The sequence below is a fragment of the Physeter macrocephalus genome, chromosome 2 (genome assembly GCF_002837175.3).
Source record: "Physeter macrocephalus isolate SW-GA chromosome 2, ASM283717v5, whole genome shotgun sequence".
NCBI classification, from domain to species: domain Eukaryota; kingdom Metazoa; phylum Chordata; class Mammalia; order Artiodactyla; family Physeteridae; genus Physeter; species Physeter macrocephalus.
In genome coordinates this window covers 59,157,915-59,170,277 of record NC_041215.1, presented here as the reverse complement: position 1 = coordinate 59,170,277, position 12,363 = coordinate 59,157,915, and the positions used below count along the sequence as shown (strand labels likewise).

At 38.3% G+C, this 12,363-nt stretch overlaps 1 protein-coding gene across 4 annotated transcripts in view; it reads left to right on the top strand.

The window, feature by feature from the left end:
- The first annotated feature begins 2,648 nt into the window (after positions 1-2,648).
- Positions 2,649-12,363, top strand: part of STAM2 (signal transducing adaptor molecule 2) — a 57,725-nt gene continuing 48,010 nt past the window's right edge. For all 4 annotated transcript variants that reach the window (XM_024122264.1, XM_024122261.3, XM_024122263.2 and 1 more), the window contains exon 1: positions 2,649-2,849. In XM_024122264.1, the coding sequence (XP_023978032.1) occupies positions 2,810-2,849 (40 nt within the window). In that variant the 5' untranslated portion in view covers positions 2,649-2,809. The remainder of the gene's footprint in view (positions 2,850-12,363) is intronic.

Sequence of the window (12,363 nt, the reverse complement as noted above, 5' to 3'; positions counted from 1 at the left end):
AGGGGAAAGAATGAGACCCTGAGACCTAGGATGATGGGGATATCTGGGTGGATACTCTTGAGAACTTTGAGCTGATAGTTTCACCTCAATCCTCTGGACTGACAAAAGTGGTGTGCTTGCCCCTGCTAGAGGATAGTGACCTCCCTTTGTCTGAAGACCATGGAGAAGCCTCATCTGAGGAAGATGCCTTCCAAAATGCTACTTTCCCTTCTCAAGATTTCCCTTTTGATCCAGAAAGAACCAAACCACTGCTTTCCCTGCTGACCTCAATCCTTATTCACTGAAGTATTGGGAGGACGTCATGTTCATTAATCTTTTGGGAGGGAGAAAAAGAAAAACGATTTCCCCCAACCCCCTTCAGTTTTTCTAGACCAATAACTAGAGTCAAGTTTCATCATGTCTTGACTGGGGAAGCACTGTCCCTGTTTTGGAATAAAAAGGGTTATTCACCAAATACAGACTGGCAGAGTTGGAAGAACATACCTGAGGATGGATCTTGGTGTATGTTCAGAGAAAGTGGTGTGAGGTAAGGATGTAGATTTGTTGAGTGTAAACCTAAAATAATAATAACAACAACAAAAACCCCTAAAGAGACAGAATTTAACTGAAATTGATGAGATTATTTTGTTATCAGGGAGACTGGGGCTCAAAAGAGGTTGTACAACAGAAATTTTGCACACCAGAACTTATGGGCTGCCATTGACATATCTTTTACTTCTTCAATAACTTCATTAGGTGAAGTATCAATGAACAATCTTTGTATCTTCTGTTTCTAACACAGGACCTGGCTCTTAGTGACTATTAAAAAATTTGTTAATTGGATTCACCAAGAGACTGAGTATATGCACAGATGAGTAAATACCCATAGATTCTTGAACATGCTTGCTATTAAAGATGTGGAGGAGCTAAAGGAGTCTCTTTAAAATGTGAACAGTTTCCAAAGACGAATCCTCAGACCTTTGCTCTTATCTCAGTACAATCTCCTCTACAATATTTCTTCTTCAAATACTTATGTAACTCCTAAACTGTTCCACTGCCTGGTCTGCTTCTTAATATATGTCACGCACACTGTTGTCACATTACTATTCGGAAACTCTTTTTTGTGTACCCCTCTGCTGCTCAAAATCTTTAAATGATTATCTAGTGCCTTATGTGATAAAATTAAAAATTCTTAGCTTGCTCCTTAAGGCTCTTCCCAATCTGTTTCCTCTTATCTCTATCTACCCTTGTTTTCCATTCCAACTCTAAGCCTTAATCCTAGACAAATCCACCTAGAAAGTCTCCAAACATATCTTGAACATCCTAGGTTCAATGGTTTTTGAAAATCAGCTCCTTTCACCTGCTGATGTTTCCTCCTTATTTGTGAACCTATCTTTATGGTATAAAATGCAACAACCTTTCTGAACTACTCCATGTATAAGGATTCTCTCTTTTTTGTATGAAGTCTTTACACAGAGGTTGTAAAATGGTCTTGTTTAGCCCATTATTAAAAATGTTGGGGCTTCCCTGGTGGCGCAGTGGTTGGGAGTCTGCCTGCCGATGCAGGGGACACGGGTTCGTGCCCCGGTCCGGGAACCACACACACACACACACACACACACACACACACACACGTTTATTGGTAGATGCCATGCACTGTTTGGTTGGATTTGAAAAGTATTTACTGAGCACCTATTACTTGCTGGACACTGTTTTAGATGCTGGGGGTACAGCAGTGAACAAAAATAATCATGGAGTTTATAGTCTCAAGAGGAGAGACAGAAAACATAATAAGTAAATTCTATATTAGGAAGTGATAAATGCTATAGAAAAATTAAACAGGGTTAGGAGGGTTTGGGAGCGTGTGGGTGGGAAGGGTGCTTGCACTTTCACACTCATTTCAATACTGGCTGGCTCCGATGGGAATTTGAGTTTGTGACCCCAATTGTATATCAGGACCGTCAGGTACTGTCACGTATATGCTATACACTGTCCCCATAACACTGTCAGCAACTTGAAGGCAGGGACTGTGCCTCATTCAATGTCTCTGGATTCCCAGAGTCGAGCAGTGTTTTCAGGGTAAGAGCACGATGGAAAGCGAAAAGTGAGGAGTCCCGCTTTCCACGTGGTTATTCCGGCGGGGTTTAGGCGCCGAGGAGAGTGTAACCCCAGAAGCGCCAAGAGCGGAGCCAAACCCTTCGCCCACTCTCAAAACCAGTGAGGCTCCATCCGTTTCCAGGGCAACGGGACTGTGACGGGAACGCAGCCGCGGGCCCTCCGCCTCGTGGGACTAGCCCATAGCTTAGGAAGGAACTAAATTGGAGAGAACTTGGCCGTCGGAACCAGCAGCCCTACGCGGGGAATCCCAGAACACCTCGCCCCCTGCAGAACTGCCGCCGGCATTGCAGTTTCCGGTCCTCTGGCGTCGCCAAGTTATAGGCTCGACAACTTCCGGCCCTGAAGGTCCCCCGCTCCATGGCTTGCCGGGGTCCTAGCGATGGAAAGGTGGCTTCGGCGGCCGCCTGACCCCTACGAGAGCTTCGGATCAGGGCTGCCGCCTCCTCCCGGAGGGCGGCGGCTACAGGGCCGCTGAGAAGATGCCCGCGGCTGGTGGGACCTCATACCAGGAGAGAGGTCGGGGCGGAGCGCAAGGGCGGAGGGCGGACCGGGAGCTGGTCCGTCAGGCAGGAGGGGGGCAGGTGCGGTGGCGGAAGTGCCGGACGCGACTGGAGCTGAGCCGTCTAGGAAGCCGCGGCCTTGGGTCCCTCATCCCGGAGCAGCTGCTGAGGCTCAGCCTGACCGCAGCAACTAGGGCTCGGGCGCTGGCGACATGCCTCTGTTCACCTCCAACCACTTCGAGCAAGATGTGGGTAAGTGCCGGGCCGGGGCCCCAAGCCGTTGTTTGTTGTGCTAGAAAGTGGGCGGTGGCGACTCCGGGGACTGGAAAGCCTAGCAAAGGGGGAGGAGGGTGCGGCGTCGCCGCTGCCTGGCAGCCGGGATTTTTCTGGGGGCAACCTCGGTGCGTCCCTAGCTGCCTGGGGAGTGTCTCCAGCCCACCTGAGGTTGGGGACCCCGAAAGAGGACCGTTCTCCTCGCCAGGCACAGGAATAGGGAGGAGCCTGGGGTTCTCTGGAGACTAGACTAATAGAGCAATTGCGGAGTTGATGACACAGAACTTCCAGCTCCTTCTAGAACTGGTTGAGTCTTGTGTCCCCCCCCCTCACTCCCCTGCCCCGCGCTTAAAAGTGATGTAGCCGACCCTGTTGTCTAGGGCAGCTCAGCACTTAGAGACTTAAGCTTGCTCGGGTTCAATAGGAAGAACCTATTTTATCTCGCTTATATATAGATGCGTCCAATCCTTGATCGCACGGCTTCGGGATTTATTTATGATAGTTGGAAGTGTTACTCTGTCCATGGATAGTGCAAGTGCTATAAGGTGTTCTGCCTTAGGGTATGAAAAGGAAAACCCCAGGATTTCAAAACAGTCCAGAACACCTGTTTTATTTCTTGGGGGGTCGTCAGTGACTCTGGAGTGAGAAAAAGATGGATTGGGTATGAGAACTTAACTTGTGGCTTTAGAAAAACAGTAAACCAAGCTGGCTAAAGTAAATATTTTTGTAGCAGTAGTTAACTCTAGGTAGAGTTTTAGGATTTAGTGGAATGAAAAAAACGCATGGCTGCAAATTGCCAGTTATACAGAATATTGCACATCACAGAATATTGCACCTGTTTCATAGTTACAATTTTCTAATTATGGGAAAAGTCTAGAAAGTGCCCTATTTTGGTATATTATGTGATTCCAAAAGTGTGTACAGAAGCCAAATATGATGTATAAGTACCTTCCATTCGCAGAGAGCTAAAAAACTTTATAGATTTTGACCCTTAGATAGTCTTCAAATATATATTTCCATAATTTCATTCAACTTTTTTCTTGGTAGTTTAACATTGGTGACTGCTATAAATCTAAAAAGCATAATGTTGAGGCTCACAGCGTCTGCTTTTGGAACACCTAATGATGTCTTCCTTTGGTGCAGTGAGACCTTCACTTTTTATTGTTGTGAAGACTTAATTTTGTCATAGTGGAAAAAAAAGACAAAATAGAATAAAACAAATGATTTTCAAACCTAACAACTGTGGAACTCTTCAAGGGAGCTCTTTCCTGGAAGCCCATTGTTTTCTGATTGACAACTTCTCTGGTGAAAGTAAGCCAAGTTGCTTTTCCAAACCTCCCCCTGAGGTTCCTACATGGTTTAGTGGGTCACAGTTTAGTTTCACTGTAGTAAAAGAAGCACTGCTGTTCAGACCAAAAAAAAAAAAAAATACTGTGTATAGATTATTTCATGGGCAGTGCCATCAGCCAAAGCTTCAAGTACTTGTTAACTCAAGTATGACTGACTGAAGTCAGTTTCCAAAAGGCAGTTTAAAGATAAAATAGAAAGTTTGATTGTAACCTCTTTTAGGCAAGTGGTTGGAATTAATAGAAAAAGTGGCATGAAATACTAAGGATTTCAAATTGGCTTTATACATCTATCATAGAAGAAAAATTATATATTGGACTTTTCAAAACTTAAAGCCCCTGTCAATTTGAAGTACAGTAGTTAAGTAATATGACGATCAAGTCATTGTTTAACTTGAGATGCCCACAGGAATGTTCCTTTGCAGTGTCATTGTCCTTTTCATCTTTCTTTGATTCAGTCAGATTTTTATTACCATTGTTTCTTTTTTGTTGTAGCTTTGTTTACCTTTCGTTCAACGAACAGGCATTGAGTGATTACTGTGCGTCAGTGTGTGTCAGACTTTGGGGGCACAAATTTAATAAACTGGGTTGCCTCAAGGAACTCTCAATCTAATGGAGGACTCATACACACATAAAAAGATAATTGTATTTTTCACACCATATTACGATACTAGAAATGCAGGAGATGCTTTACATTCTCCCTCTATTTAAAACAGTCATCTTCCCTGAAGAGAAGACAAGGACCTTCAGGCAGACACTTTATTTGTAAAAGTGTTGACACTATTCTCTCTCTTCCCCTGCTTTCCTGATAGCACTTAACACCTGCAGGAAGTGACCATATCTTACTATATGTATGGTTTGGTCATTTTATATTTAACTGTGAAGTTGAAACATTCCTTTGGTCGGTACAGTCTCATCAGAGGGTGAACAGTGTTTCTGACATCATTCATGTGGGGAAGAAATCCTTTTCTCAGACCCTGAGACTCTGAGAAAAGGCTGTAGTGACTCAAGATGTCTAGGAAGGCACTCCTAAGTTGATGATGGTATATGACTTGTCAAATGGTAGCTGGCCAAAGGCTAGGAGGTAAGGAACTCTGGCAAGTTCCTGGTTTTTTTTCTTGGCATCAGAACATACAAATCCTGAAAGGTATGCTAGGTATGGTAGCATTAGAGCTCTTTAAATATTTATTGGATTTCTTCTGATAGGGGTTTATTGTTTGTTTTGTTGAATAAAATTCCTTTGAAGCTGTGCTGAGAAAAAAAGAGAAAATATCCACACACATCCCCCTTCACCCTGGCCCTGATTCTTATCTTGAAGGGGAGTGTAGGTTTCCTAAGATAGAGAGCCTGTTTGGGGCAGCCTTTTTAGGAGAGTACAAGGAGAAAATAAAACATGAGGGACAGAGCCACAATAGGAAGATTTAGTGGTAGTGTTAAAAGGGCAGATGTCATTTCCTTACATCCAGTACCGATTTTTCCAGTCTCATGACATTGATTCCTGAGTCATGGCTGTCTGTTCTGCTCCGTAACTCCAGTTCTTACTTGCATGTCTTTTTTCTCCTTACTCAAGCCAGGCAATCTTTCTTGCCAGTTTCTGTCTCTGTGCCATTTACTACTATTCACGGATAGATTTTTGCTTTTTTCAGCAATACTTGGTATCTCCTTCCTTAAAGATAAACTTACTTGTGTCCCACAGAGCCGAGCTCAAATTCTACTTCTACAAAAACTCTTTTCACACAGTGGATTGAAGTATGAACTTTATCTTAAAAGGAGACTTTTCCAAGTAAAATTTGAATGCGTGTATTGCTATGTCTTTGGCTTGTGTTGTGGTCAAATAACTTGACAGTGAGTAGCTTGGAGTTTGTGGTAATGGAATCGTTTTCTCCAATGAAATTTTACAAGAAACCCTAATATAAAAATAGATATTGATGGCACTCTGGTAATACAAATTTACTTTATACATTTAAATATATTACATTTACATAGTCATTAAGGCAATTCTTGAACACATGAGGTTGTTGCAAAAAATTAAAATTAAAAAAAATTTTGGTTTTAGGTGAGAATGACAGTTGTAACAGCCAGTTTTTTCCTATACTTTCTTTTGCTTACATGGTACCAAAAATCCTAATACCTAGTCCTAATTAAAATAGTTACAAATTTTAATTAATATATTTTGTAATTTTTTAAACGATGAAAAATTTTTAGCATAAAGTACAGAATATAACATAAACTTCTATTCCTATCAGTCACCTCTGTCAAGTCCTAACATTTTGCCACACTTCATTCTTTTTTTTTTTTAAAGAAAACATCAAGATACAGTGGAAATTATTACTTTTATTTATTAGCTACCTGATACTATTCTTTTTCCTCTCTTCTCAGAGTTAAACACTCGAAAAAGATAAAAAAGTCTGTTTTATAAGGTATACTATACATACAAATATACTATATGTATTGTTTTGCATGTTTTTAAATTTCATAAAAAATAATATTCTCTGTAGTCATTTGCAGCTTGTCATTTAGCATTTTTTGTGAGAGTTATTCATGTTGATGTTTGTAGCTTTAGTTCATTAATTTTAAGAGCTATGTGATATTCCACATTTTTTTAACCTTTCTGTTAATGAAGATGAAATTTTTTGCAGTTTTTTGCTGTTACAGACAACACTGCAGTGAAAGTTATTATCCGCGTTTTCTTCTTCACAAGAGTGAGAGATTCTCAAGGGATTGTATCTTGAAGAGGAATTCTTTTTTAAAAATGCATATAGTGCAAAGTTGCAAAATGTTAAATAATACAGAATTGTTCTTCTAAGTGTTTGTGGGAGATTTTACTCCCACTAGCAGTGGAAGTGAAAGTCCCTGTTGTTCCACAGTCTCACTAACGCTGGGTATTGTCAGATTTTAAAATTTATGCCAATTTGATGGGTGTGAAATAGGGCATTGTTTTCAATTTATTTCAGCTTCATTGCAGTTGAGCATCTTTTCATATGTCTCTTGGTCAGTCTGTTTTCTTTTTGTATAAATTGGTCTGCTCATTACTTTCATGTACTTATTATTCTGTTGGATTATTTTTTCTTATTGATTTTTAAAGTTTCACATGCGTTCTATACTAATCTTTTGTTGTTTATGTGAATTGCAAATATATATCCTTGTCTGTTGCTTCTTTTTGTTTGTGCTGCCTTTTACTATTAAGAAGATTGAAGTTTCGGTTTAGTAATCTTGTCTTTCTCCCTTGGTTTTATTTTTCTTGTTCAAGAAAAGCTTTCTCTCCTCCTTGAGTCTATAAGGATCTTGTTATGCTTTCTTCTGAAAGTTTTATTGAAGTTTTGATTTTCACAGTTAGGTCTTTAGTCCACCTGGACTTGGTCTTTATGTAAGGTCTAAGGAGAGATTTGATTGGATAGTCAATTCACAACAGACAATTATCAATTGCCTAATCACCATTTATTGAATTATCTATCCTTCCCCCACTAGTTTGGAGCACTTTCTCCTTCTTATAGTAAATCCCTTTCCTTGTATGAGGTCTGTGTCTGTGCTTTCTGTTCTACACTGTTCTCTTTATCTATTCTGTACCAATACCACATTCTAATGTCAGTGGCCTTTTTAGGTGGTAGGGCAAGCCCCCTGTCTTGTTTTTCTTCATTTTGATACTCTTAGCTGTTTTTGGCCTTTTTTCTTTCATATGGGTTTATTATCAGATTAATAAAATCATAAAAGGGAATTGCTTTTATGTTCTTTTAGGATTTGAGAAGACATTGTAGTTTATGTTTTTGATTCATATGCACTGATGATGTTGATAGTTAATAATACACTTTTTATTTCCTGATAATAATATTTAGTTCTAATCTTACTCAGATTATATAGTTGACCCTTGAACAACTCGGGGGGTTGGGGTGCTGACCCCTTGCACAGTTGAAAATTCATGTATTAACTTTTGACTCCCCCCAAACTTAACTACTAATAGCCTACTGTTGACTGGAAGCCTTACCGATAACAGTCAGTTAACATGTTTTGCATGTTATGTGTATATCTACATATATTTTATACAATTCATGACATACTTTTTTCTTAATTTTTTTTGATATTTCTAGGCCACCCGGTTTGTCTGCAAGTTTTTTCTAATTGTTACAAATCTCCAAAAATTTTTCCAATACAGTTATTTTTAAAAATCTGCATATTAAGTGGATCTTTGCAGTTCAAACCCATGTTATTCAAGGGTCAAGTGTAATTGTAAAGTTAGGTAAGAGAGCAAGAGGATGATTTTTCTACAAGTAATTATACACATACTACTACTGTCCCTTGAGGTGGAAGGTAAAGGGAAAGAACTTTTTTTAAAAAAAAATATTATTGCCTTATTAGGCTCTGTAACTTTACTTGATAGTGAATAAATGTTTGTATTGAGTATAGGGATTGAACCTAAGAAGGTCTATATGACAGATATCAGACATTGCCCCCTGAAAATTATTGACATTTTGAAGCTGCCACCTACTTAGTTTTAGTTCATATTACTTCAATTTCACATAAAAAATTTGTTGGTACATGGTGGTGTAATTTTAAGAATTTTAGCCATTCTAGTGGCATCTCTTTGTGGCTTTAATAAGTATTTATTTATCTAATCTTTAATATAGTTATTCACTAAATTAATATCCTCTTTTTTGAAATATCTGTTTAAGTTTTTCACCCATTTTTCTTTTCACTTAATTTTCACAACTCCTCTTTTAAGCATGGCAGCCATTTTAATTTCCATTTTACAGATGAGAACATGGATTCAGATTTGATTCAGAGCTGAGGTGAACTACCTAGCAACCTTAAGCTAGTATGTAAGTTTCAGAGCTGGGAATAGAGAAGGTGGGTCTTCAGTGTTAATGGGTGACGTGTGTAACTCCACATGTGCATAATGATTTCCTCAGTCTGCAGAGGTTATGTGGTCATCTGCCCAACCTAACTGCTTTTGATTCTCCATCTGTGATGTTTTGGTTTGTTAGTGGCTACTTTGAGATTCATTTTTCCTTTTCCCCAGCTATTATTGTGTCTTGCACGTGAAGCTTCCAGATAGGTCTGTTAAAATAGAAATTATACTTACTACATTTATTCTTCTGCCCTGTTCTGTAATGTAAGGGTGTTTGTAGAAATGAGCATGCCTGTTCTGTGGAGTTGGGAGGGGATATGGCTCTCAATGAACAGGATTACAGAGGGCATCTTGGGAGTATCAGAGAAGAAGAAAGTGAACTTGTAGGAATGTAAAGGCTGGCTCTAGACCTTTTACCTTTTAAATAGATGATTTTACAATATTAGAAGGAAGTAAAATATGATTTTGATTTTGTTTCTTCCTTTTTCCTATCTGCCCAACTCTCTAAACTCTTCCTAGTCCCCCCACAAATATTGGTGGTAACATGTGAAATGAAAAAAGAGTAGCAATCACTCTTCTGTAGTCCACCAGAGCAAGAAGTTCTTAAATATGTACATTGTGTTATTAAATGATGTGGTAAATGGAGTTAAGTGTGGCATTGTGTCTGATTCTTTTCTTATGAACAAGAGTTGATCTTGCATTTGTCCTATTCAGTATGCTTAAAATGTTCATGCATAGAGAAACTGAAAACTAACTTGTTGAAAGAGTTAATTTAGCAGTTTTGAACAAAAATTGCACCCAAGACGCAGATTAATAGAAAATATGCCCTGAGCCAGACTGCCTAGACTGAAATCCCGCTTTTACTGTTTACTATCTGTATGATCTTGTGCTAGTTACTTTTCTGTCTGTTTCCTCATCTATAAAATGGGACATCTTCATTGGATTCAATGTAAGTAGTTTAGCATATGTAAAATACTTTGAAACTATTACTTGTTATTGTTTTTTTCTTTTTTAATTAATTAATTTATTTATTTTTGGCTGTGTTGGGTCTTCGTTGCTGCGCGCGGGCTTTCTCTAGTTGCGGCGAGTGGGGGCTACTCTTCATTGCAGTGTGCGGGCTTCTCATTGTGGTGGCTTCTCTTTGTTGCGGAGCACAGGCTCTAGGTGTGCAGGCTTCAGTAGTTGTGGCACATGGGCTCAGTAGTTGTGGCTCGCAGGTTCTAGAGTGCAGGCTCAGTAGTTGTGGCACACGAGGCTTAGTTGCTCTGTGGCATGTGGGATCTTCCTGAACCAGGGCTTGAACCCGTGTCCCCTGCATTGGCAGGCGGGTTCTTAACCACTGTGCCACCAGGGAAATCCTTGTTATTGTTTTTTAATTGATTATTACCTATCATTCATTACTCAGAGCTGTAAGTAGGCTTTCATTTTAGGAAAAGTAGAATTTATATTACTGCTTTCTCCAGAGTAAACTGAAGATTTGTATCAATAAGAATTTTACCCAAACAAATCAAAGCATTAAATGGGGAGGAGGATTAAATGAGAAAATGTATGTTGAAGCCAAGTACTCTAAAATGCTAAGTGTGGTTGTTGTCATTGGAGTCAGAGAAGCAGTGAAATATTTATAATCTGTCTGTTTGAAGTATTGGGCATTTAAATATTTTAATTTAAATTTAACTACAGAAGAATTGTGTGGTCTAGAAATTTAATAACAAATATGAATTATTTTAATAGTGTAAACATGTAAGATTTATAAACTAGAAAAAGTTGGCTGTTCTATATTTTCAAATAATTATTTAGTTTATAATGAATTGGTACAAAGAAAAAGCATTTTTATAAAATCTTTAGTAAAAGCTGTCAGCTAAGGTTTCCTGTTAGATACCAAAATGAATTTCACTTATTTTCTTGCTTTCCATTTTCTAGTTTATTTCTTCTTCTGGGAAAAAAAAAAATTTTTTTTTTTTTTTGCCGGTTTTCCCGTTTCTACTATAGTTTTAAGGTATAAAAATCATTGTTTAAAGTTAATACATAAGAAGTAATTTTTCCTTTAAGGTCTAAGCATTGCTTTAGTCATAGCCCAAGATATTGATATATAGTATGCTAATTATAATAAAATTTTATGTTACCTTCTGTTATAGTCTTAATTATATGTTGTGATTGTTAATGTCCATGTGATTGGCTATTATGTTTGATCTAATACAAATACAGTGTATTCAGAGAACACACTGAGTTTATTGTCCTAGATTATTTCTAGGTGTTGGTAGTTTTATGCACATTTGAAGAAATATTTAAACTCTGCTTTAATGTACAGGCAGTCTTCACTTTACATAATTCCAACATGCATGAATTTAGTTACCATGTGTTACTTAATTAACAACAATTTCCCAACAGCAAGTCTGTAATAACCTGAGCATAGAGCCCAACTGAGCCTGCTTAGATTTTGAACTACAGAACTATGAGCTAATAATGGGTGGTGTTTTAAACCACAATTTGCATTTGTTACATAGAAAGTTTAAAAAATTAATATACTGAGACTCTTCAGTTTTCTTAAATCTTTTTTCTCTGTTCTTCAAATTTGATAACTTTTGTTGACTTCTTCATGTTCACTAACTCTTTTTTTTTTTTTTTAACATGTTCAGGTTTGTATCTGAGGTTATATTGACTGTATAATACTAAAACTTTCTTTCTTTACCAAATGACAACCATTTTCTCCATTTCTCAAAACTGGATATGAACACATCCCATAGTAGTTGACAATTAGGGCTTTTTACTTAATTGCATTCATTCACTTGCTCATTCATTCATTCTTCAAACATTGAGTAGTCATTTTAATTTACCATAGATTGTGCTTATGTGTTTCCTTTTCCATGATAAATTAACTTTTGAGTAAGGATCACGTTTTTTTTTTAAATTTTCATTTATTTTTTGGTACAGCAGGTTCTTATTAGTCATCCATTTTATACACATCAGTGTATACATGTCAATCCCAATCGCCGGCTGAGTAATATTCCATTGTATATATGTACCACATCTTCTTTATCCATTCGTCTGTCGATGGGCATTTAGGTTGCTTCCATGACCTGGCTATTGTAAACAGTGCTGCAATGAACATTGGGGTGCATGTGACTTTTTAAATTTTTATATTTTTTATACAGCAGCTTCTTATTAGTCATCCATTTTATACACATCTGTGTATATATGTCAATCCCAATCACCCAAATCAGCACACCACCATCCCCACCCCCCCGCAGCTTTCCCCCCTTGGTGTCCATACGTTTGTTCTCTACATCTGTGTCTCAACTTCTGC